A 26,266-nucleotide genomic window follows, 5' to 3' on the forward strand; every position below is an offset into this window, starting at 1 on the left:
TATCAAATAGTACATTTTTGGTTTATCGCTGCCTGGACGAAGATTTTACAAACCAGGGGCGAACAATATTTGAATTGTTTAACCGAAATAAAAGACACTGAAGATCTAGTGAAGAGGAGTTTATCGGTTTTTAGGCATTATGTGAACGACTTGCTTTGTACGCACGAACTACCGACTAATGGTTCTTTACAGTTTTAGATAGTAACTTGCATTTAGGCACCGATAATATCTGCTGGCACTATGCCACACAAGCACAGAAATAGTTGCTTCCCAAAACTCGGCGCATTCAGAGAGAGTCAAGAGAGCTACAGCCAGCTCCCGCCTGTTCTCGGCTCTCACTGAGTCTCGTCAGCCCACAGTGCAGCGCAGCTTTGACAACCGGGGGAGGCAAGGCTTGGTCCGACTTCCCTTGTGTGGTTATCTCGGCAAGAACGTCCTCAAGAAGATAAAAAGAGAAAAATTCGACAGTAGTAATGACCGCACGCTTGGAAAAAGGAAGTCCATGGTTGTGCCGTGTGGGAACTTTTATTTCCTTTCTTTTTAATAAGTTTCACGGGGCACTTTGACGACCTAAAGTCCGCGAGGCGAAAGCCTTGCCACCAACGAGACGACGGCCGTAGGCACAGACGAGGCGGGGATGGGACGACTTGGTATGGCTAGTCATGGCTCATTAGTCATTATACATGACTAACTGGTCATGATTGGATAATAACTACTAACTAGTCATGGCTAATTAGTTCATGGGTAGTTAATGACTAGTCAGTCATGACTAATTTGTTCACGAATAACTAGTCATGATTGGTTAATAACTAGCCATGAGTGGTTAATGACTAACCACTCATGATTAGTTAATGGCTAACTAGTCATAATGGCTAACTAGTCACCAGCCTTGACTAGTCATGATAGACCAGTGAATAACTAACTAGTCATGATTGCTTAATGACCAATTAGTCATGACTAGCCACCCATGAGTAGTCATGACTAACCAGCCTTGACTAGTCATGACTGACCAGTGAATAACTAACTAGTCATGATTGCTTAATGACCAACTAGTCATGACTAGCCACCCATGAGTAGTCATGACTAACCAACCTTGACTAGTCATGACTGACCAGTGAATAACTAACTAGTCATGATTGCTTAATGACCAACTAGTCATGACTAGCCACCCATGACTAGTCATGAGTAACCAGTTATGACTAGTCATGACTAGACTCGTTAGTTAATGACTAACTAGTACTGAATTTTAATGACTAACTAGTCATGAATTTTAATGACTAACTAATCATGACGAATTCGTTGACTAACTAGCCATGATTAACCAGACATGAAAAACCAGTCACGACTAGTCATAACCGGCTTATGACTAGTTAGTTAGTTAGTTAGTTAATTGGGGTTTAACGTTCCAAAGCGACTAAGGCTATGAGAGACGCCGTAGTGGAGGGCTCCGGAAATTTCGACCACCTGGGGTTCTTTAACGTGCACTGACATCGCACAGTACACGAGCCTCTAGAATTTCTCCTCCAAAGAAATTCCAGCCGCCGCGGCCGGGATCGAACCCGCGTCTTTTGGGTCAGCAGCCGAGCACCTTAACCACTGAGCCACCGCGGCGGCTTATGACTAGTTAGTCTTGACTTGTGACTAGTAATGATTAGTTACGACTTTCACTTCAGAGTCATGGCAGCGAGTACGAGCGCTTGAAGTCTTTCGTTTTAAAATAAGTTTGTGACAACCTCGAAGCTAGAGAGAGCTGGGAAGCGGCCCGCCGGGGCACTCCAGCTATCTGCCACTCGGCCTGCTCTCCAAGGCTAGCGTATCTTAAATCGGGAGCGCGCGTATCGCCCTCTGATACGGCCCGCGGAGGCGCCGGGTCGGGGGGTTCATGATGTTGCCTCAGTGCAGCTATCAACGCGTGACACGCGATATCCCGCCCGCATGTATGGCGTCTGGTATAGCTTTTTCATTTATTTTTTCAACCTTAGCCCGTTTTTGTTTTTCGGCACTCGTACGTACTCTTGTATCTGCTCTGATAGAATAGAGCTGCCTTGTGCGACACGATCTGTTAAGCGTACTTTGCCTGTAGCCCTCACGCATTGCTTTGCCATGCTTGTGCTTGCTAGTGTATTCCACAGTATACTTTTACTCATGCTCCGTTACCGCCCCAAATTGAGACCAACAGTATGTTTAAATGAACAAATATATATGGAGCCTGAAAGAAAGCCATCACATGAAAATAGCCTCGAGTCTGCCTGCGCTGTTGGAATGTGCCGTCTTCCCAAAGTACCGCTGCTGAATAAATTCACCCCGCCAGTCGGTTTGCTCCGATTACTGCGTCTCATTTTTTGACGGCGCATGTGTTGCAGCTCGCCCGCAACAGGCACTACTTGCCGCCGCAGCCAGCGCTGCACTTAGTCGGCCTCTCTCTCGCGGGGTGGCGAGGGAAGATTGGAGGGCAGCCGAGCGCCGTCTCACTACAACTGCCGCAGCCGCCGCGCCTGGACTGCCGCCAGTGAGCCGTCTTGCCCGGTAAGCGTCGCCGTCGTTAGCGTTCTTCTCGCAAACTGCTGCTGGCATGGCACCGGGTGGTCGTGTGCAGGAGGCGCGCGGCGAAGACCGATTTGTCTTTGCGGGCATTTCGCCCCAAATGAAAAGTTTTGGGGGAGGCCGGTTTGAACGACTGGACACCGTCTGACCGCGTCCTGCTCGTTGTACGCTGTCCGTGTCTTCAAGCTGGCTTCTCCCCAAATAGAAAAGAACCAGCGAGCCCTGAAGCATGCACCTCAGGAACTTGGCCTTGTTCATGCAGAGCCCAAGCTTCTGCCCGCGGCTCGTGGTGCATTGTTGTGAAGGTGTAGGTTGCGCAACCTACACCTTCACAACAACATATACCAACTAGGCCCAACCGAAGTTTTGAAGTTCGCTGTGCATTACCGCCGTCCTAAATCCCTTGAAGCTGTGAGTAACTCACGTCCACGAAAGTTATGACTTCCATGGATGCGACGAGAAGCCCTCTACGCAGCTTTTTAGGCAACCTTCGTGGGTCCTCTCTATTTAATAAAGGTTGGGCTTAATCTCCAAGTGTGCTTTGATTGAGCGCTCGCGAAGCTGGGCTTCTTCGATTATCCGCCTCTGGCAGCCCGCGGGTTGCTTGCGGGCTGCCCGAGCGCGCTCGATTTTCTCGGGTTGCTCCGCCCACTTCCAGTGGCTGCCCGGAACGCGTTCGTTTTTCTCTGGCTAGGCGGTTTCGGGCAGCCAGCCGGCGGCCAGACTCGCCATGACGATTTTGTGCTGGCAGCGCTCGGGCAGCTAGCAGACGACAGAGAGGTGTATGGTAGCAGGAAGCTCGCGCGGCCATTTTTATAAGGACTAGAAGGACCGCGGTTCTTCATGCGATGTTTTGCGCGATGCACGCGCTTGTTTCGACTAGGCCACGGTGCATATCGACTCTGTGTCGCCTGCAATGGCACGTTTTGCGGTAGTTCTCGCTGTTTATTGATATGTTTTGCGTGCGTATGCGCGATCATATTTCGATCGTCTCGCCACCTCGCAAGCACAATTGCTCGCTTCATATTACGATCGCATACTTCTGATTCACAAAATATTTCGGCTGTTAATTTCGTGCGCCCGGCGGATATTGCGATGGTGTTCGAGGCCTTTCACTACAGCAGCCGGATTCCAGTTCCGAGTACGCGTTCAGACGCGCGCATATATGCATGTGCTGAAAGTGTTTTACGAAGTGTTGGTTGAGCGCGTTACGGGAGCGTATGGTCTTCATTGCGTTTGGCGCAGTGCAAAAGTGGATATGCTTTGAAAAACGCTTGACTGAAACATGTCCTTTATTTAAAGCCCTCACGAGCACATTGTTCGAGACATCTCTGCGGACATATATATGTGGCCACACAGAATTGTCGCGCCGACGAAGTGCTGATTCTGTCGTCGCCAACTGTTGTACAGCTTCATGCTCGGGCCTTCTGCCACATATGCTCAAAATATCTGAAGTACCGCAGGCATGCACCTCGTCGCGTTTGGCTCATTTAAAAAAAAGAGATAAAAATGAGCTCTATCGCTGATCGTCATGGAAACACGCGGAACGTGAGGCGCCGACACGCAGGGATTTATTGTAGCGCCTTTCATTCCAGTGCCAGTTCTCTGCTATAAAGCTGTATTATTACAGAAACTATACGCAGCTAAATCTATACAGTGCACCCGCTTGTTCTATAGGTGGACGTTCAACAAGCTGATATGCGCTTTTGCCGAGATTATGCGTTCCTTGCCCGCAGCAAAAGCCGGCGGCCGACAGACTACAGTTGAACGAACGTATCCCGATTCTTTACTGCTTACAGCTTACAGGAAGCAGGTTACGAGCGTGGAAATCGCAACGACCACAGCAGAGTCCACCAGGGTCGATCGTCGGCGGTCATACCAGTCATATATACTTACTGCGTAGTAAGCAAACACGCAATAATCCGAGAGTACGGCTTGTCGTTTGATAAACAACGCACGGGCAGTTTTTCCGTCCTATGTGGTGTCGACTGAAACACGTTAGATTGCGATTGCTCATCGCATGCTTTTGAGGATTTCTTGAAGCTTACACAGTGGTCCGAAGGCACACGCTCGCGTTGTCGTTGCCGATGTATACGAGTGCGAGCTTGATCAGCTGCATGTTCTGCAGTCTGCGGCACGCAGCCCTCAATAACTGCAAGTCGTTGTTTTCGATACCACGCAGCATATTTCTTACGTACGCGTGCGTAGCAATGAGACGCAGAACGCGAAGCTAGAGACAGCATGACATGTTTACGCAAAAGGCGTACTGGCGCTAAAAAACGAAGACAACACACACAACAGGACAGGACTGGCGCCAACTTCCAACTAGTTTATTCACAGAAAAAACCACTTAAGAACCACACTGCATGCAAAAAGATACAGACAAATCAGAAACAAGGGGTGATTTAACAAAGATGCACGTGCCAAACGGACCAAAGGAATGATTATAACGCTGCTGTCTTCGTTTTTTAGCGCCAGTACGCCTTTTGCGTAAACATGTCATGCTACAACCAACTAGCTCAAATCAAAGTATTGCTAGAGACAGCATCTGCCCTCCGTGATCCGCGACTTCCTTGCCGCCGTGATTGCCGGTGGCTGGTTCCGGTGGCCGCCAGCCCACGTGACCATGATGCGTTTTCCTGTCAGAGACGAACTTGCGGGCCGCCAGCGGGCTGCCCGAGCGCGGTTAATCGAAGAGGCCCACTGACAGAAACGGTGAACGGATGCCTTTGCAACGAGGCGCAGCCTTCGTCAAAAGCCCACGGGGTTTTCCCGCCGTGTGGCGCGCCCCGCATCCCCACCAGTCCAAATCTCTTGAAGGTAAGAGGCACACTGGTCCTCCGAAGTTCAGGATTTCCTCACACGCCACAAGAACCTCGCTACTCCGTTGGGGTCTAAACTTTTGACCTCCCCTGTTGTAGACTGGAAACTCGAGCGAGTGCACATTGGGTACAACAGGGCTGCCGGACGAAAGACAGAGAGTAGAAAGAAATAACACCGACGAGTGCTCGTCTGCTTCTGTGTTTCGCATGGTCCACCCAATCTGCCCTCCCCTCTTCGCGACAGCAGGCGCCCCTCACGAAGCTAACAGTTGTCGCTCCGTACCGTTTACGTTGCTTCTGTACGTTCCGTCAGTTGTATTAGCGCCCTGAAACCGCGTACTTCATTCCATTCGCAGTCAGAGACCTTCCCAACCTCAGAAAGTGGAGAAATCCTTATCACCGTCAGTGACCAGTGAGAAAGCCAGCAAGCGAGACACAACTATATAGCTGAGCCTACCGTTCCAAGGGCTCTATCGAGTGGCGCCGGAATTTCCTCGTTGCAAACGCCGCGAAGTTTTATCTATGACGACGTTCCCCACAGATAACTATACAAGAGACCGGCAGACGCTTCTATAGCAACGCGTGCGGTGGTTAAGCGACTGGCCTTGCGACAAAATTTCCGCGACACGCGCTTATAGCTCATGGGGAAAAATGAAGAAATTGGTGTAGTGTTTGCGGCAAAAAAGGCTTCGCTGTGCCAGCCTTTGCGTTAGACACGAGTGTTGAACTTTCGCTTCAAGCTGGTTCCAAATAGCTTTTGCGCGTCGCATTAAGGCGAGAACATCAGGTAAACTCGACGAGTTACGAGATGTATTATTCATAATATCCGCGGTTAAAACATTTAATTGCTTCATAGCGAGTTGATGAAGACGTCGATTTCCATCTCGCCTTCGGCTCGCACGAGGAGACGAGTCCGGAAATTGTTTTCACAGCGACAGAGAAAACGGGTATCGGCCGGCGTACGGCGTAGGCGAACTGCCAAGCTGCGGTTGAGGAGGCTTTTGAGAGCTCGACATTAAACGATTTTAACCCAGGGAGCATGGCTTTAAGGTAGCGTTAAAATCATATGTGTTCATGGTGCCTGTTCTACAGAGCAGTTATTCTAAAGGGACTACTTCGTGTGTGCATTTTTTCGGGTATCCAAGTCACATCAGGTGTGCCACATCAGGTGTGCCACAGGGAAGCGTACTGGGGCCACTACTCTTTCTAATCTACATTAACGACATCATCGATGAAGTTTTCCCTAGCGTACATATTCGATTATATGCTGATGACTGTGTCCTATTTCGCAATGTTAGCAATGAAAACGATCAGAGTGACCTACAAAATACGCTTACTAATATTGTACAGTGGTGCAAGCGCTGGGACATGACACTGAACGCAGATAAAAGCGTTTCTCTTCGCATAGCTAACAAGATAAACGCTCTAGAATATGTATATAAATTAGAATCATCACCATTGCAACAAGTAGCGTCCGTAAAGTACTTGGGTTTAACACTTACTAATAACCTTTCTTGGAACTCTCAGATAGATAACATCTGTTCACTCGCATTCCGTAAGCTCTATTATATAAGGCATAAACTTCGAAACGCCCCCGCTAACGTTAAGCTCTTAGGTTATAATACTCTAATTAGACCCAAGCTTGAATATGCTTGCATAATTTGGGACCCGTATACTAAGTCTAACATAAGAAAGCTCGAGAACATTCAAAGGAAAGCAATTAGATTCATATATTCAAAATATCTACCCACTGACTCCCCCTCAGACTTGATGCATGCTAACTGTATTGAAGAACTACAGGTAAGAAGAAGAAATTTTCCTTTAGATTTTCTTTCATTACTTCCTAACAATAAATTCCGACTTGACCCTTCTGCTTATCTTTCCCCAATGCCAACACGGATTACACGACACTATCACAAAGCTCTTTTAAAACCATATTTTGCCCGGTCTAACTCGTTCAAGTTTTCCTTTTTCCCACGCACCATATCCGACTGGAACTCATTAACCGAACCGAATCAACCCTGACCCTGAAAATCAGACGCGTTCCTCAGCCATCTTTTTTTATATTGCGTATTATGTATTTTTTCTGCTTTCTCTTGCATTGCTGTATTGTTGTTTTACTACATTATCTTTGCTGTATTGTTGTATTTTTGTTGCTATAATTTTGCTTTTTGTGAACCTGCCCTTCCTGCTTGGACCTAACCATGGTCTGCAGTATGTACATAAATAAATAAATAAATAAATAAATAAATAAATAAATAAATAAATAAATAAATAAAATACTGTGGTCGACTGCGTCTCCTTTGGCCGGCCAGCGGTAACCGTGAAGTGTGCGGTAATGTAATGTCGTTTTAGATTTTTTTTAGCTCATGCATTACCATTCCTTAATATTTTAACGAACCTTTGGCGCTTGAGCACCTTCAGTTTGTTGTGTGGCATCAATATGCATTGTGTGGTCGTTCACCTTAAACAAGCAGACGAATTTCAACAACCTCTGAATTTAAACAAAATGTGCGCAACAAACTCCCTCACGGTAAGACGTGAGCAAAGTGCTTTGCAGAACAAAACATCGGGCAAGAATGCAGAAGTGCGATGCATAATCCCTAATCTCATATATTTTGACAGCCATCTGCAACCTTAGAAGCACAAAGTAACCACGTCGTAACAGCGGGGTCATGTGCAAACTTCACATTAAACGTCGTCATTATCATCATCATTAGCCTGACTGTGTCCACTACAGGGCAAAGGCCTCTCCCATGTCTCTCCAATTAACCCTGTCATTTGCCCGTTGCGGTCACCGTATCCCTGCAAACTTGTCAACCTCATCCGCCCATTTGACTTTCTGCCACCCCCTGCTACGCTTGCCTTCCCTTGGAATCCACTCCGTTACCCTTAAGGACCAGCGGTTATCTTGCCTTCGCATTGCATGCCCTGCCCAGGCCCATTTTGTCACCTTGATTTTGACTGCGATGTCATTAACCCGCGTTTGTTCCCTCACCCACTCCGTCCGCTTCCGATCCCCTCACGTTACACCTATCTTTTTTCTTTCCATAGCTCGCTGCGTTGTCCTTAACTTAAGCGGAACCCTATTCGTCAGCCTCCATGTTTCTGCCATATAGGTGAGTACCGGTAAGATACAGCTGTTGTATACTTTTCTCTTGAGGGATATTGGTAAATTGCCATTCATGATCTGAGAGAACCTGCCATATGCGCTCAACCCCATTCTTATTATTCCAGTTATTTCCCTCTCATGATCCGGATCTTCGGTCACTACCTGCCCTATGTATACATATTCCCTTACCACTTCCAGCACCCCGCTACCAATAGTAAACTTCTGTTCCCTTGCGTGACTGTTTACATTGCTTTGGTTTCCTGCATGTTAATTTTAAGACCTACCGGTCAGCTCTGTGCGCTTCTAACTCAATGATCATGCTTTGCAGCTCATCTCCTGAGTGACTTAGCAAGGCAATCAGCGAATCGCAAATTATTCAGGTATTTTCCATTAACTCGTATCCCCAACTGTTCCCAATCCAGGCTTCGGAACACCTCCTGTAAACAGGCGGCGAATAGCGTTGGCGAGATCGTTTCTCCCTGCCTGACACCATTCCTTGTTAAAGTTTTATTGCTTGAAAGGAGTATTAAACGTAATGTACTTTTCGTGCACGCTTCGCTTTTCCATTGCAAATCAATGCGTAAGTTCAAAACTTCATGCGAACGCAGACTAAAGTGGCGTTTATTTCTTTTCAAAAAAAAAGTACGTTGTGCATGTGTGGTTCTTGGAAAGGACCCCATTAAGGCGCTTTCCAAGCTGTCAAACGCAGTCATGGGCTTCTCGCCGAGGTTCTTGCTGCTCGCAAACTCCACTGAGGACTCGACGAAACTAACCACTGCTGAAGCTAATTGAAGGGGTTCGCGAGCGGCACTCTCGCCCGACGACTGTTTACTATCCGGGCCAGCAAAAACGCGGAGAGCCTAAGCCCAGAAACAAACAAGTAGCGCGGTGCAGCAGTTCATCTTGCAAGCCCGGTACCGCGGCACTTCCGACCTCCATGGTGAGTTCCACCAATTTCCGCGGCAGAGAACAGAGATCCGAACCGCAGCGTCGACGCCTGGCCTGCTACCTCTAACGATGCCCATATCCCATGGCTGGATCCAGGAGATCGCATTCGATGGTAGGCGTCACCACAGTCGGGAAAGGCAGCACGTGGGGCGTTCGAGAGGGCGGGGCCTTTCTATTTTGTTTCGTCATATCACTATCGGACAAGCCTTTCGGAGAGTAAGGCCCAAACTCTGAAAGCTTCCTTTCCTTCGAAGTCTTCCTAACCTTACGTGAGGCCTCCTTTCCGCGAATTTTCGATGGAGGGAACCAGCTCTCCTCAAGTGAGGAACGCATGCCACGCGCCTGGGTTTGAAGGTTCCTTCACAAGTTTTAGGCGGACGCCCTTAAGGCCCGAAGACAATGAGCGTTTTTGCCGCGGCAAGTCGGTGATTTTCGCCCGACGGCGTGCACTCGACGCCCGGCGTCGAGAAAAACGCCCGCCGCCGCCGATCTGGACCCGCCAGATATTGACACGCGGCGTCCGGTGAGACCGGAAGCGGCGGCTGAAGCGAGCCAATAGCAGCGCAGAAAGCCCGCTCTTCCAGTTTGGCTGCCTCTGCCTGCCGCCGCCAACATGGCCGCCATGGGCGACGATCCACGCAGCGATACAGTGCCTAGAATACAAGTATTCTAGGCACTGTAGCAGCGATTTTGGCACGGAAATGCTATTGTCGTGAAAATAAACGTTTCATCAGACTTGAAATTGGAGAACACGGCCTAAACTTGATCGGAAATGCCTGCGTTTCCTTCCTGAAGCGAATGTCTCGAAGAAAACCGCAGCCGCTGGTGTCCGTGGCTGAGCGGGCGTCCAAAGGTACGCGACGGCATCCATTCGAGCACGCAAATCTTTGTAGATACTTATACACGCGTGTTGAAATTCGTACAGTGGTGTCGAAGTGAACATTTTCGTGATCTTAACAGAATGGTCAGCGTCACTGCTCTCACAAACCTCCTATCTCAGCGGTATTTGCCAAAGTAGAAGTTTGGGCGAGTTGGTGGGTACTATCATAAGTCGGGTAGCAGCATCCCACCGCTGCTACTGGTTATCATAAGACATGGTAGCAGCATCCCACCGCTGCCACCAGTTGTTGTGTCGCACAGGAAAGCTCGAACCCAGGCTCCGTTTGGTAGCGTGTTGAGTCGTCGGGCTGAGGAAAGTCGAAAGGTTCGGAGTTGGGAAACGAAAAACAAGCGGTTTAATGGCACTTTAACAAACTTATTTACATAATGAAGAATAGAAGAGCAAATAATCAAAATTTTAAGAGTTCATGACGTCGAGCGACTGGATGAGCCTTTTCGACAGGGCCCAGAGCGTCCTTTCGCACTCAGCACCGTCCTCAAATCCCCTAATGTTCCGCCCCTTCATCAGGCGGGGTCCAATCAAACACGAGGCACATTTCCCCAAGATGGGCACCAATCAGATTCGCACAGCATTGTTGCAGACGGAGTCACTCGTGGCAGACTCAACCCGTGGGAACGGGAGAGGAGAAATTGCAACTCCGCTGCGAATTCCTGCAGTGAGGCTCCATGTGGTCCTTGCGACGCCGCGGCCTCAGCTGCGGCGACGAGCTGTCTATGGTGTGGTCGGCTCTAGACAGAAACGGCTAATCCCTTCGGCTCCGTTCCTTTTGGTCCCCGTCCGCCGTTCCGTCCGCCGTCGGTCGCTGACCCCGGGCGTCCTTCTCCGGGAATGCTCATCCCCAGCCAGCGAAGCGTGACAAAATACCGCAGGCACTTTCTCAGCGCATGGCATGCTTCTTTGGGGTCGTCGTCTGGTCAAACGCGGGTCGCAAGCTGAGCCGTAACAGTACTCGTTCTAAAACAGCGCAGACAAGACAAGGACAGCGGAAAGAAACGCACAACACAAGCGCTCACTTACAACTGAATTTTATTGATCAAAACGTGCACAATAAATAGGAAGGAAGTGGTGGATGTAATCAGAAGCAGTCGACGTCTTGAGGCGTGAATGGACATAAAAGCGATAAAGAGCGTAAGAGGGTGGTAAGGATGAAACAAGATGAACTCTCAAAAGAGATGGAAAAAAAGTGGAGCAAGGAACAATGGCTGACTACGTAGGGAATAATTACACATAGTGTGAACAGCCATATAACGATAAAAAACATATTATAACAAAGAAAACTAGAATGTGAATGGCATGTGTAGGTGACAAAGTTTTTCTGACACTGCACTATTTTAACAATAAAATCATTAAAACAGTGACGTGATTGAATTTGGCATGCGCGAACAACAAATTTAACACTTTTTCTGGGCACGCAAGTTCACTTACATCCAACGGCAATCAAAGCGCAAAACCTCACTAAGTTATCATTTTTTTCTTCATTTTTTCTTCCCTTTTTTTCTTTTCCCGAAAGGAACGTCATTTCTTGTCTGATAAAAACAGATGGCGCACTGACGCAGGTGTATTTATTAGATTTTATGTTACAGGCTTCAATCACTTCCCTAGTTAGTTGATCAGCGTGGCGTCCTAATACCCTGCATTGTTCAAATTCAGGTTGACAGGCCCTGCTGTTTTCTACATGGGCTGCTATATGTCGTTTATCCCCTTTCTGCACATGTTTATGTTCACGCAGCCGGTCATTAATGCATCCGCCCGTCTGTCCTATGTATTTGTCACCGCGTGTTAAGCATGCATTCATTCAAATGCAAATGCATTCAAATGTGAATGCAAATGCATTCACATTTGCTTTCGCGTCGAGGGATACGCGGCGGCGGGCGGCCCCTTCTACGCTCCGTGTATATCCAGCCGGGCGTCGCAGCGCCGCGACGTTTTCTGCCGCGCGAATATCGTCGAAAAAAACGTCGCATGTATCTCCGGCTTCATTGAATAAAAAAAATAGTTAGTCTCACAAATATTTAATTGATTCCTAATATACAGGAGCTCCGGTAGGTGCAGGACCGATTTCTGCCGTCGGAAAAATTCCGCCCATTTTCATCGCCCAGTAGGCAGAGTTGCCAGCATGGAGGAAGAAAAATTTAGAGGAGAGGCAGTCACGTGATATTTTTTGAAGCCGGAAACGAGCTCGGCGCCATGTTGTCCGGGCGCGCTCTTGTTTACAAACATTTCTCCGCGCGCGTGTTTCAAACTGATCGCAGGAGCTGGCCCAAAGAGAGACCACAGTGCGAGTGGCGCTTAAATGGTTTCTGACCGTTGTTCATGCACTGGAGACATCGGAAATATTCGTGCAAGACATTCGGCTGCTTCCGGGTATTGCTCTCTGCCGCGTCGTCTCCGCGTTATTCCTGCTCTCTTGTTGGAACGAAACAGTCCGGCCTTGCGTGGCCATAATCAAGTAGCATTCGGCGAATGCGCTGATCGCAACAGTGCCCGGGAAGGAAATTCCACTTATTGCGGTGGCCCACCTTGGTACGCTGTCTCTTTAGCCGCATCTGCCTGCGTCGTTTTGCCACGGAGGAGATGTGTGCCCCTGGGTTCCTTGCAGGTTTGCACTTGGCAAGATATACTGCCATACTTACACCCGGTTCATCGTAGTCTCGTGCTAATCGCATGGCTAGAAGGTTCATTTTACCAGATGAGGGGAAGGGCACAAAATTTTAATCGAGTGGAACTGTGTATCAGTAAAGAGCTGCTGACAAAATATAGCAGAAGAGAAAACCAGATATAATGTATACTTTCAAGAGCATGCTTGTTTGTGTTCTTTTTTTTCATATATAAACTGTTACACATGGTGCCACTCAAATAGAACTTGTTACTCTATGCCGTGCATCGTTTTAAATTTCTTTTTATGCTGTGTGTCATGGACCACACAGTGCATTTCATGAAGCTTCCGAACAAACTATCCCACCTTAATGCAGTATAAAGTTCTGCCTTTAAACTTAAACTTCCTGAAATGTTTTAGCATATGGCTACCCTGGAAGCCTTACACGTCCAGCTTGCAGGCACGACGCTTATATTTGAGTGGCACTATGCAACACTTTCTATTTGAGAGCATAATGATTTTTGAGCGGACAGCTGTCAAATGTGCTCATGAGGCTATAAAAAATATCGTTCTTTGCTAGAAGGAGTTTAGAGGTTCACGCATGAGATCCCTGTTTAAGGTTGTTGATATTGGGTTGTTTGCATGCTATGCTCGCATAAAAGTTCCCACATACTGGCCACACTTTAATTGCGCTCTCTGGTAGATAGCACAAACCTCTCAGTTTTATGCTGAATGAGTGTGCTCGTGTCTGCTTTCGGCTGAGTCGTGAACAATGCTGCCATGCATGGTCACACCCCTCCTTAGTGTTCAACCTGCCTTAAGCAGCTCTTGTTGCTGAGGGTTGCAATCTGCTTCTGTTGCGTATGTTTGGGAAGCTGGCTGTGTCAACAGTGCCTTCTGCTGCAGCAGTGAGGATACGAAAAATTCTGCAGTATTTTGTTGTTGTACTTAAATACTATACTTATCTTCATAGCGTGTTTTCGTGCGGCTGGTGATGCAAGGAATGCTTTCTCGTATACAGCAGTGAGGATGGGCAAATATACTAAAACGTTTGAGTTCTTGACCCTGAAAGCAAAATGTAGTATCATAACGTGTTGTAATGGTGGCCGTGGCAACAATGACTTTTGATTCACAACTCCTAGAGCCACTGACACAGGTGACAGAAACGGAGAGGGCCAAAGTGCATATAGTAGACAGCAGGGGAAGATTTATCTGAAATTTTACACAGGATAACCATTCTGAACACCTTTTTCTTAATGAAAAAAGTCCAAGAAATACATGTTTAAAATGTGTCTGCCCCCCTCCATAAATCCACCCTTTGTAGCATGGCAACATAGCATGTTTCACATATCCACAGATCTAGTGTTGTGCATAATATATATTACCGTAGCTTTTCAGACTTCCAGAAGTTTAGGAGTACCCAGTGGCTGCAGTATAAGTTTCACGGTGTCGTGCATCATGTCAATGCTGCGTTTCATGTTTAATGTGCAGAGCTGCACCTGTACGCTCCGCTTTTCTCTACTTGGTGAAATACTAGCTTGTAATGTCACTGCATAGTAGCACAATTTACTTGTGATCGGCAATACAGACAATGAAAGTCGATCTATTGTACGTAATGAATGCATCGAATTAGTTTTCTTCAATATAACCACAGGCATCAATGAAATTCAGCGCACATGTTAGAGCTTTGCGTTTTTTGCACTTCTTGAACATGACATCAGCTAGAAACGCATTTGCAAGCCTGCTACAGGAAACCGGTCTAAACATAGCGCGCGACCAAAACACAGACTTAGCCACGATATGAACGAATACACTTGAGCCCCGCACGTCCCAAAGGCAAATAACTCGCTACACTCTTAGAACTAAAGGAGTGCAGAGGAGTGCCCAGAACACACTTTGAAGGAGTATTCGCTTGTCCCATATTCCACTCCTTTTTCCAGAATAAAATTACTCCCTCTGGACAAAGAGTGATCCAACACCTACTCAAGGAGTACTGTACTACTCCTGCAATAGAGTACAGGCACTCCTCCGAGGGAGTTAAGCTACCACATTGAAACAGCATCCTACTACTCTTTCAGGTAGAGTTCCAGGACTCCGTTTGTTAGAGTGACTATACTCCTTCAAGGAGTATCAGCCCAGATCTTATTTTACTCCTTCAAAAGGAGTTTCACGTGTTTTCAATGTATCCTACTAATTTTCTTATTTCACATATTCTTCAGAGCAAGTTGGTCATATGTTTTGCAGGATCCACCTGCGCTACATCTACAAAAGAGTAATGAGCAAAAGGGATTATAATCTTTGAGTAGAATAATTTTTGCTCATACAACTACTTTATGGCTACACTACAGTTTGCACATTAGTATGGTGCTCTGTCTGCGTTGGGAATAACAATGGTTCAAGAAATAATGACACAAATGTACAACACTGATAACTTTTATTTCTCAAGTCATTGCTATGATTGCTGTGGCTGCCCAAAACACGCTCGGGAGGCGCTCGCTAGGATCAAGCCCCATTAGTGTCTCAAGCAGCAGACAAGCCTGCTTTGTTTTTGGGGTGTACTTGACATTAAATGCCAAGAACACTGCCAAAAGCAAAGTAAACCCATCTACCAAATCCACCGCAGTGAGCTGTAAGCGCTCAAAAGAAACTAAGATGCTGGATGATGCCGTAGCTTGCTCGGCTGAGTGAAGGAGCTTTGGCTATGAGTGCATTTCACCGGGTGCCTGCAAACATGAATGAAAATAATGCAAGTAAGAGTCAATTCCAATGCCCTTTTCATACTATCCTGCATATAACCCCATGAAAAAAAAAGAAAGAATACAACTAGAATGTACTGATCGTGTGTGTCATGTCGCCACTAGTGTGTACCTATATTGTGACCAAGTGCAGACACCTTTCATTGCAAACCTTCATTCAGAGCTACAATTTTATGAAGCCCAATACAATTATCACTATGCTAGTCCTTTCAAAAGCTGTGTGCATGTAAAACAAGCACATATTTACCAAATGAAAATTTTAACATGAGCAAGCTCTTCTGCAAGTATCATGATCAGCCTGACTACGCCCACTGCAAGGCAAAGGCCTCTCCCATGTTCTCCAATTAACCCTGTCCTTCGCCAGCTATGTCCACCGTGTTACTGCAAACCTTCGCCCATGGAACATTTTGCTGCTTCCTGCTACGCCTGCCTTCTCTTGGAATCCACTCCGTTACCCTTAAGGACCAGCGATTATCTTGCCTTCGTCTTACATGCCCTGCCCAAGCACCCTTCTTTCTCCTGATTTCGACTAGGATGTCTTCAACCCGCGTTTGTTCCCTCACCCACTCCGCCCGCTTCCGATCTCTTAACGTTACGCCTGTCATTTCTATTTCCATAGCTCGTTGCGTTGTCCTCAACTTAAGCTGAACCCTCTTCGTTAGCCTCCACGTTTCTGCCCCATAGGTGAATACCGGTAGGATACAGCTGTTGTATACTTTTCTCTTGAGGGGTATTGAAAAACTGCCATTCATGATCTGAGAGAACCTGCCATATGCACTCCACCCCATTCATATTCCTCTAGTTATTACTCTTCATGATCCGGATCAGCGGTCACTACCTGCTCTAAGTAAATGTATTCCCTTATCACTTGCAGTCATTTCTAAAACCACACCTATTGTGTTTGACGATTTCTTGTCACATAATACATTGTGCAGCTTAAAATATAGGGTAACCTTGAATCGGGAAAACACTTAAACCAATGACAGTTTTCTTGCTGAAGAGAAATGGCTGTTGCAATTCCTGTTTCTCAGATACCATTAACTGACTTTCATGCTCTAAAATAGTGAAGGAAAAATTCAAAATTTTTCATCTCAAAGAGGCAGACAACAAATTTCAGTTTGGTTTGGGTTGGTTTTTGGGGTTTAACGTCCCAAAGCGACCCAGGCTATGAGAGACGCCGTAGTGAAGGGCTCCGGAAATTCCGACCACCTGGGGTTCTTTAACGTGCACTGACATCGCACAGTACACGGGCCTCTAGAATTTCTCCTCCAAAGAAATTCCAGCCGCCGCGGCCGGGATCGAACCCGCGTCTTTTGGGTCAGCAGCCGAGCAAATTTCAGTTGCACATTTTTTTTTGTTTTTAATGATGCATAAGGCATTACTATGCACGGATAACCACACAGTATTCTCCTATGACTGCTAAATAATTTGTAATTAAATATCTTCTTTCTCCTGCTTCACTTTTAAAAACTGAGCAATGGCAATGGCATCAAAGGTCAGTATAAGCCAGGGGAGGCATGAGGAAAACTGCAATATAATTGCGGCTTCGTCATTCATTGTGATTCCGACTCTTAAGGCAGGCTGGCTTTAGCATTGTAACTAATTAAAACGATGAAGTAGCGATATCGTAGCTTTTTTGTGCCTTCCATAACCTATACTGAACATTGATGTCATAGCAATTGCTATGCTATTGAAACAGGGAAGAAAAGAAATCTAATTGTAATTATTTAGCGATTGGAGACGAATACTATGCGACAATTCTATGTATACGAATGCCCAGCACGTCACTACAAAGAACACACATAACCAAAAATTTGGTGTTTATACTCATTTAAGGTAATACTACTTCCCACGCAAGAACACGACAGCCATGTGTAAACTTTTTAATTTCATAGTAATAAAATCTATCCAACGACAAGTTAGGCGCAGCATGCCTGCTCTTTATAAATATGCAATACTGACAATGTTTGACACTAGCATTTGGCATGAACGAGATAACTGTGATTACTTCGCACATTACGTGCCAGTCCATACTATTATGCACAATTTAGATTTGCAAATGTAATGTGTAATTCTCTATGACTGCCACGTTAGTGCACTGCAAACCAATGAAGTTGTCTTGCATTTGCAATGTTCTCACTACTTTTATGCAACACTGATCACTTCAGTATATCTGCATTGTTCTGTTAGACGGCCACGGGATAGCTAGAATTAAGGCTATTTTATGTGATGGAAACCATTAACTAGACAACAAAGAAGAAAAGCCTCAACTACTGTCCTGGTGCTGGGACGTCTAATAAGAGCTCAGAAAGACTCGGTTTCAATACGCCAAACCCTCCGCATAACATTACCCTGTGCGAAAATACCCCACCCCACCCTAGCTTAATTTCTGTCCACATGCACCAAGGCTCACTGCACCTGTTATAAATATTGCCCTAAATATTGCAATCAAGCTGCCCGTGTATGCATAGGCTATCTGTGCATCGAGAAAGAAAGAAGTTGTTAGGAATGTTTCACACCAAAAACAGAAAAAAAGGCAGCCTGTTTCTCAGAAACAGCTAAGAGCATGAAATGGTGTGTCCAAAAAGATTAGGCTGCTTTGTACTTATTTATGACAACGAGAACTGTCAGAGCTGCACTTTCAAAAATTCAGGAGCTTTGTGCACAAACGTAGCTTCCGTATGCACGTCTTGCAGCACCAACGCTTCCGAATTGAAACGACCGATGAATATGCACAGGAAAAAGCAAATAGAGAGCGCTTGAATTTAAAAGAAAAGCTACCTTGCACAATCAGAAATTTCACGACAGAAACTTCCAAACAGTGACGTGTACTGGTTGCGGTATACCGAATATATACCTAGCAAATAAGTGTGCGCTTTGTTAACGAGCGGGATTCTGTGGCGGCAATGCTACAGCTCCAATTCCGAAAACCTAATGCTGCAAAAATTGAGTTTGCAAAACACGTGTGAATGCACAATACACTTTTGCACGCATTTAGAACTTTCAGTTGTGAAACACAGACAACGAATCTTGTGTATGAGTCTACCTTGGCTGGTAAAAAAATTCTATAAGTCTCCAGTTTGCCTGTGTACTCCACAAATTCTAGGATCCCTGTCCGCTACATGTCAAATTTCACTGAAGCGAAAGTAATACAACCGACAGCTGATGATCTGCTAGGGCAACAGGATTTCAAAAGTTTGAGAAGGGCAGTGGGAGTCCAATCCAGGTGGAGTAGTGAAATTTGACTAGTAACAGACAGGGATCCTCCAATCTGTGGAGGACACCGGCAAATTGGAGACTTACGGAGGAATTTTTTACCCGCCAAGGAACACGCATACACAAGAAGAACCACAGAGGACTACGGCTTTTACCAGCCCTTGTCCTGTGCGGTTCTCTCTTGTGTATGCGTCTTTTTTGGCTGGTAAAAAAATTCTTCCATAAGTCTCCAATTTGCCTGTGTACTCAACAAACCGCAGGATCCCTGTCCACTACTAGTCAAATATTTCAACCTCCACCTGGCTTGGACTCCCACCGCCCTTCTCTATGGAGAAAGGGTGACAGCAGCTGGCAAAGGACAAGGTTAACTGCAGATCAACTGGGGAAGCATTATCCTGCACTGATTTCGACGGCAGGTTCACAAGACAAACAAAATCAACTCGAGGCGCGGGGTGCACATCATACGACTGAATGTCAATGGCCAGTGAAAATGGCACCAGCACTGTGGAATGCACATGCAGAAAACGAGACACATTTTTTTGTCAACTTTGAGTAGCAGTCTACTGCAATTTTAAAGAGCAAAGCTCTCAAGTATGGCAACACTGGCACTTTTTGTTTTACTGAAAATAGGAAATCAGGAAAATAGGAAAGGCAGGAGTCCAGTGGATGATGGAGGTAAATAAGAAAGATAGGAATGCTGCAAAGAGGTTTTGGGAGCACATAAGGCTACAAGGAAAGAGAACAGAGGGCATCCAACACACTCTGACCACACAGGATGGAAAAAGGGTAGAGGGAGAGGAAGCACAGGAATTTATCAGACAAACAATTGAAGCAGCATTTGCAGAGCCTGTGGCGGATGGTCTAGGGGAGAGCAGGGACAGCAATGGGGCAGGGGAGGAAGAGCCTAGGGAGAGAACAGCAGGGGACTGGGACAGAATAGAAGGCAAGGTTCCCATCGGAACAGTGACAGGACCAGACGGCATACCTATGAGATTAATTACCATACTAGGCAAAAAAAGCAAACTGAAATTACGACAGATCATTGAAAAAGTGGCAGAGGGAGGAGACGTTCCAAAAGACTGGAAAGTGAGCAGGATGAGACTAATATACAAAGGCAAGGGAAACAGGGACAACATTAAATCCTACCGACCAATTACGGTCACATCAGTTATTTACAGGCTAGCAATGCAGATGGTGAAAATGAGAATGGAAGAATGGGCAGAGCGTGAGGAGATCTTGGGAGAGTTGCAGAACGGTTTCCGAAGAGACAGACGGTTGGAGGACAATCTATTTGTCATAACGCAGTGTATAGAGATAGCTGAGGCAAGTCGGAGGCCTCTATGGATGGCATTTTTAGACATTAAGGGGGCATATGACAATGTGAATCAGGAAAAACTTTGGGACCAATTGAAGGGATATGGCGCTGATAGAAATCTGGTTGAATATCTACAACGTATATATTCAGACAATGAGGTCGTGGTAACCTGGGAGGGAGAAACCACAAAACCAGCTAAAATTAAGAGAGGGTTAAGGCAGGGCTGCCCACTGTCACCTCTACTTTTCATGGTATATGTGAGCCAAATGGAAAAGAGGTTGGAAGAGTGTAGGGTAGGAGTTGATGTGAGTTATATGCAGGATGGTCAGAGGGTAAACCAAGTGTTGGCTGGACTAATGTATGCGGATGACATTGTTCTACTAGCAGACAAGCGAGATAAGCTGCAGGAACTAGTTAAAATCTGTGGTGAGGAGGGCAACAAACCAAGTGTTGGCTGGACTAATGTATGCGGATGACATTGTTCTACTAGCAGACAAGCGAGATAAGCTGCAGGAACTAGTTAAAATCTGTGGTGAGGAGGGCAACAAGCTAGGACTCCAGTTCAGTAGAGAGAAGTCAGGGATAATGGTCTATAATGATGAGAAGGGAGACCCACTAGAAATACAAGACACTATGATAGACCATGTGAGTACGTATAAGTATCTAGGTGTATGGCTAAGTGAAGGAAAAAAATATCTGGAAGAGCATGAGAGGATTCTGAAGGATAAAGGAAAAAGGAATTCAGACATTATGAAGCATAGAGCACTATGGAACTATAATAGGTATGAGGTGGTTAGAGGGGTATGGAAGGGAATCATGGTACCGGGCCTCACATTTGGAAATGCAGTCCTGTGCATGAAATCAGAAGTACAGTCAGGGCTAGAGGTCAGACAAAGAAGTGTAGGAAGGCTAGCCTTGGGAGCCCATGGGAACACTCCGAATGAGGGAGTCCAGGGAGATATGGGTTGGGCGTCGTTCGAGGTTCGGGAGGCCATCAGCAAACTGAAATATGATCAGAGACTAACTCAAATGGAGGAAACAAGGTGGGCAAAAAAGGTGTACAAGTATCTGTACATGAAAAGTATTAACACAAAATGGACTAATAGAACCCGAAAGCTAAGAACGAAGTATTTACGGGTGAGGGATGGGACGCAACAAAAGACTAACGTGAAAGTGGAGGTAAAGGAGTCGGAAAGAAAGATGTGGAAAGACAGAATGCAGGAAAAATCGGCACTAGGCATATATAGGACACGAAAACAGGACATCAAAAAAGAGCGATTATTCAATAATTCGCGGGGCAGTTCACTGCTTTTTGAGGCTAGGACAGGGACTCTGAGAACAAAAACATATAGGTCCAAATTTGAAGAAGTGGATATTTTGTGCTCTGCATGTAAAACGGAAACGGAGACCATAGAACACTTGGTTCTGAGGTGCGCAGAACTCCGCCCAGCCCTCCCAGAGGGGAGAGCAACGACCATAGAGATAGTGCTGGGATTTACTGGGGAGGACGGGCGAGTGGATGGGAAAAGCGTGACATTGACGAAGGGGAGGTTGGAGGATTGGTGGCGGAAATGAAGGGATGCGTGAATTTCTAGAGTAAAAGGATAGACAGATTAGATATTGTAAGAGCGAAAGGGAAAAGAAAATTAAATTAACAATGGGGGAAGTATAGGCTAGGTGGCGAAAGCTACCGCCCGGTACAAAGGGTAAAGCCATTATCATCCATCCACTGGGGTGAGGGTCGTCGTGAGGGTTGAAGTCCATATTTCTTTTCCATCCACTGTGTTAATTGCGAGCTATGTTTACCTAATAGGGGCTGGGCATCTAACATCACCGTTATTTCTTTGCAGCAGTTAAAACAATACAGCATACATTTTATAACATGCTTAACGAATTTTTGGGAGCAGCATGCTTTTACCCTTCTACTATTTGTTGCTACTGAATCAGTTTGGCGTTGACAAAAGATCTGTAATAAGGAGTAATTACTCATTGACATCCACTCGAGCACAGCCAAATGGCTACAAAGGAAAGCTATACAGCTTTCACAGAAACTTCGTAGTTAAAGAAAGATTCGTCCTGGTCCGGTGTTCGAACTCAGAACCACCACTTCACTGGAGCAGTCGCTCTATCAATTTGTCCAACCTGGACTGCAAGCTTATGGTAGGGCGAGAGCGAAGTGATCAATAACTCGAGTGGGAACTGTGTTGGTCCAATGTTTTAGGACCCCTAAAACATTGGACAAACTCAGTTCCCGCTTCATGTTACCTCTAAAACATTGGACAAACTGAGTTCCCGCTTCATGTTACAATACTGAGTGACATTTTGGTCTATACACCAGAAATACCGGTAAAGCATCATGATAGAACACAATGTTTTTTAAAGGGATAAAGGAATATGTTCGCCCTTTCAGAGGGCACATATGCATAAGAGGCAACATGTGTGAAATAGTCTCTGCACCTGAAGCAGTGTAAATTCCATTATGTTAACAGCAGCAGTCAAAAGCTTCATGAGCGACTATTTCATACAGATCATGTAATTACATTCATGTAATTCAGGATCAGATTCATGTGATTATACAGGGAGGTACTGCTGCTAAGTGCACGTAGAGCTCTGCATGCATTTCTAAACCCGGCTGTGAGCCTATGTCTACGAAATTTTTCTAAATAGGCAGGTAAGGTATGCATCACTGGAAAACAATACCTACCACAAAAAGCTGAGGAGAGATAGCACAGCCAAAAGCTGGAAGCACGAATGGCCCAGTAGATACTGGCAGCTGGCAACTGCAAATAAAAATATGTCAGAGCAACTGTTGTCAGTGGCCGTAACAATGTCATGAATGACAAGAGAAGAAATTGTCTACTGCTTCATAAATTAGAATAAGGTAGTAACATAGCAACACAAAAAGCAATGAGAGGGCCCATGACAAAAGAAATGAACAGATTGTATGTGATGAACCGATATACATTTTTTCAGTAGATTTACATGACTGTCACACCCGCATAGAAAGATGAGCAGGCTGGAATACCACTATTTTTATGCATGATGAAAAGAGCGTAACTATTCGAATATAGCATGCACAGGATTTTATTACTACTAGGGTGCTTTGCAGCAGCACCGAAGGTATTTTTAAATTGAACGTAGCGACCAGTAGACCCGTCTGCTTTGCACAAATGATGAGAGGATGGAAAAGGCATGCATTCATTAGCAAGAAGCACGATATCTCACATCACAGCATGAAACGAAAATTGGTATTGCATTTAACAAATCTGCACAGAAATAAAAACTGCCTAGTGGCAATGCAAGTAAGAGCAAGGGAAAAAAATACCGAAGAAAACTGGTGAGTGTGGTGCAGGGAGGTCTGTGGGTAGGGTCTCGTGCCTGGGAATAGTTCCGAGCGCGGAGAATCGCCGGCAGCATAGCTGGTGGCAGTCAACCAAGAATAAATAAGAGAAAGTGAAAATCAATAACAAACCATCACCGATATAGCGAACGACTTGAAAGCGGGCAGCACAAACGAGGGATATAGCAAAAAGCTTGAAATCCTAAATAAGTGCGCAGTTGCATCCCAAACAGTTCTCAAAATCTGAAGGCGAGGAAGCATCGACACCTACACCTCAGGGCAGACGCAAGAACGATCTAACTTTGACATAATACTGTGTCAAATTCTGTTCCATGGGGAAGCACAGATAAAAATTTACAAATGACTAGGCAAGGGATATGCCCCAGCCTTTTACACGCGATCATTGTCCCCGAAAAAATTGTATGACAAATATTAAGGCGTAAGCACTAGTCCCACGAGTACACACACTGAGCACTGTCTGTTGGCAGCTGGCCTAGCGCGAGTGCTCTGTCGCGCGGCACTGCCGCTCATCGTCATCTTCTAAGTAGCACAAATCAATCCGACGGGCACCAGCCGCGAGGCAACTCGACCGTTGTCAGTTCCCTTGTCTGTCCGCAGCTGGCCTAGCAAGAGCGCTCTCTAACGTGGCACTGCACGCTCATCATCCTCTCCTATGTAGCACAAATCTATGCTATTGGAATGTAGTAAACACTGTCTGTTGTTTTTCGCAGCGCTAGCAAGCGACCGCATAACTCTGTTGTGATAACTGGTGGCATTTTTATTTACCGCGGCACCCGAGTACTAAACGCAGATAGACTATGGAGCAACAGTTGCCATGCGGCCTATACGCCCGTCCTTTTCTGGTAAAGGCCGATTCACACGATTTTCCGTTCGCCCGCTGCCGCGGCCGACAGCGCGCCTCTCAATGTGGTGACGCATGAATACGTAGTGCGCGGGCCGCGGGCGAACGGACCGTCGTGTGAATCGGCGTTAACGCATTATAGCTGAGGCAACCGCACGCAGACTGCCTGCACTGCCATCCCTATATAGGCGCACACTAATAACGCGTGCGAATAGAGATCAGAAGTAAAGAAACGTACACGGGACTCACCGTTCAGACGGCTCATCAAGGCTTAGCAAAACCGCACATTCTTCGTTGCCTCTCCAGATGACAAGAAGTCGTAGCGCTACCTTTCTTCAGGGCTTTACCCGTTCAAAATCACCAGTGTTGACAGGGCGTAATTCTCGTCGTTGGTTTCCAAAACACACTTGTGTTCTTCATACACGTCCACCGCACGAGCACTCAAACAATGCTACGAAAACCCAAATAACACAAAACGTGACGACGGCTGCAGTTTTGCTTCGTTGAAAAAACCTACAAATGCGCTTTTTTTATTACTAATATTTGAATTATGTTCGCAACAAAAACAAATTATATTTTTTCATTTTATTTCTTTATTAAATGCGAATACCAAAGCGCTTTTAGATACTTTTGCTGACATGTCGTTTGTAGAAGCTGCGATCCTGTGATCCCATCCCCGGGTGTCCTAGCAGACGACGGCGCAGACGACGCTGTTGACGGAATGCAATTTCGATTGACGGCAGCGAAAATCCCTTAAATGCGACAAAAAAGGCAAAGAAACGCACCGTATCGCAAACTGGTCCATATCAAGGATATGTTCGACGCGAGCGGCAGGACAAAGAGCAGCTGCGATGCATTACTCTACGCGACACTGGCGTGGTCGACGGAGATCTACATGAAACAGAGCTTAAATGTGACCCGTACAAGCGGATTACTGTGATATCAACTGCGTTACGGAACTACGACGATACTTGCTTCACACTTTAGCTTATATGCAACAGCGGCCCGCACTCGCCGCATCCTGTTCGAGTGTACTTTCACTAGCAAGAGCCCACATGCATGGAATCCGACAGAAGCAACTGTCTTTTCGAGTTCAGATTGTTCCGAGAAATACGAGCAGCTTACTTTAGCACGTACTCGAATTCAAGTTCTCAGCCTGCGTGTCACGTACGGTGACGATGGCGTCGAGGACGAGCTTAAGAATCGCCTTAACGTGGCCGCAACGCAGCCGGTATCCCAAGCATTCGTGCGCTAATTGTTGTTCACCTGTACTGCGAACGTGCGCTCAGTTGCAGGCCAGCCGCTAGCTGCTCGATTTGCCAGCCTTGCGAGTACAATTCGCAAGTTTCTGAGCCAATCTTTGAGCGAGCCGAGCTTTCAGCTATGACGCTGCTCGCGAGCGCGCCGCGCGACGAGCTTCGGCCTGCTCCCTGGCTGCCGTATTCGTAGCTAAGCCTAGGAGGTTTCACTTCGATGCCAGAGCTGAGAGCGCTTTGAAACTGGCTAGCGCTGAGGTGCTACTCTTTGCATTGTAAGTACGTTTTATTGTGAACTATGTCTCGTAGTGAAATAAAGATATGTTCGGGTCCACCCGAACGGTGATGATGGCGTCGAGGACGAGCTTAAGAATCGCCGCAACGCCGCCGATATTCCATGCATACATGTGTGCTACATTTGTTCACCTGTGCTGCAAACGTGGGCATAAAGGCTCGCTCAATCGCAGGCCAGTCGCTGCTCGATTTTCCAGCCTTGCGTGCGCGATTCGCAAGCTACGGAGCGAATCATTGAGCGAGCCGAGCTTTCGGCAACGACGGCGCCCGCGATCGCGCCGGGCGACGAACTGTGCGCTGCTCG

At 46.4% G+C, this 26,266-nt stretch overlaps 1 protein-coding gene across 3 annotated transcripts in view; it reads left to right on the forward strand.

Annotated features, from left to right (window-relative positions):
- LOC149325993 (cytochrome P450 3A29-like) overlaps nucleotides 1-26,266 on the forward strand; it is a 228,896-nt gene that overhangs the window by 104,583 nt on the left and 98,047 nt on the right. For 2 of the 3 annotated variants that reach the window (XM_089564082.1, XM_089564083.1), the window contains exon 2: nucleotides 2,364-2,526. The exons of the other annotated variant lie outside the window; for it this stretch is intronic. Coding sequence is in view for 1 of the 2 variants with exons in the window: in XM_089564083.1 (XP_089420209.1) it covers nucleotides 2,364-2,526 (163 nt within the window). In the remaining variant the exon portion in view is untranslated. The remainder of the gene's footprint in view (nucleotides 1-2,363; nucleotides 2,527-26,266) is intronic. 3 annotated transcript variants of the gene reach the window in all.

Source organism: Amblyomma mixtum, chromosome 10 (assembly GCF_055824585.1).
Source record: "Amblyomma mixtum isolate Tamu chromosome 10, ASM5582458v1, whole genome shotgun sequence".
In the NCBI taxonomy this organism is placed as follows: domain Eukaryota; kingdom Metazoa; phylum Arthropoda; class Arachnida; order Ixodida; family Ixodidae; genus Amblyomma; species Amblyomma mixtum.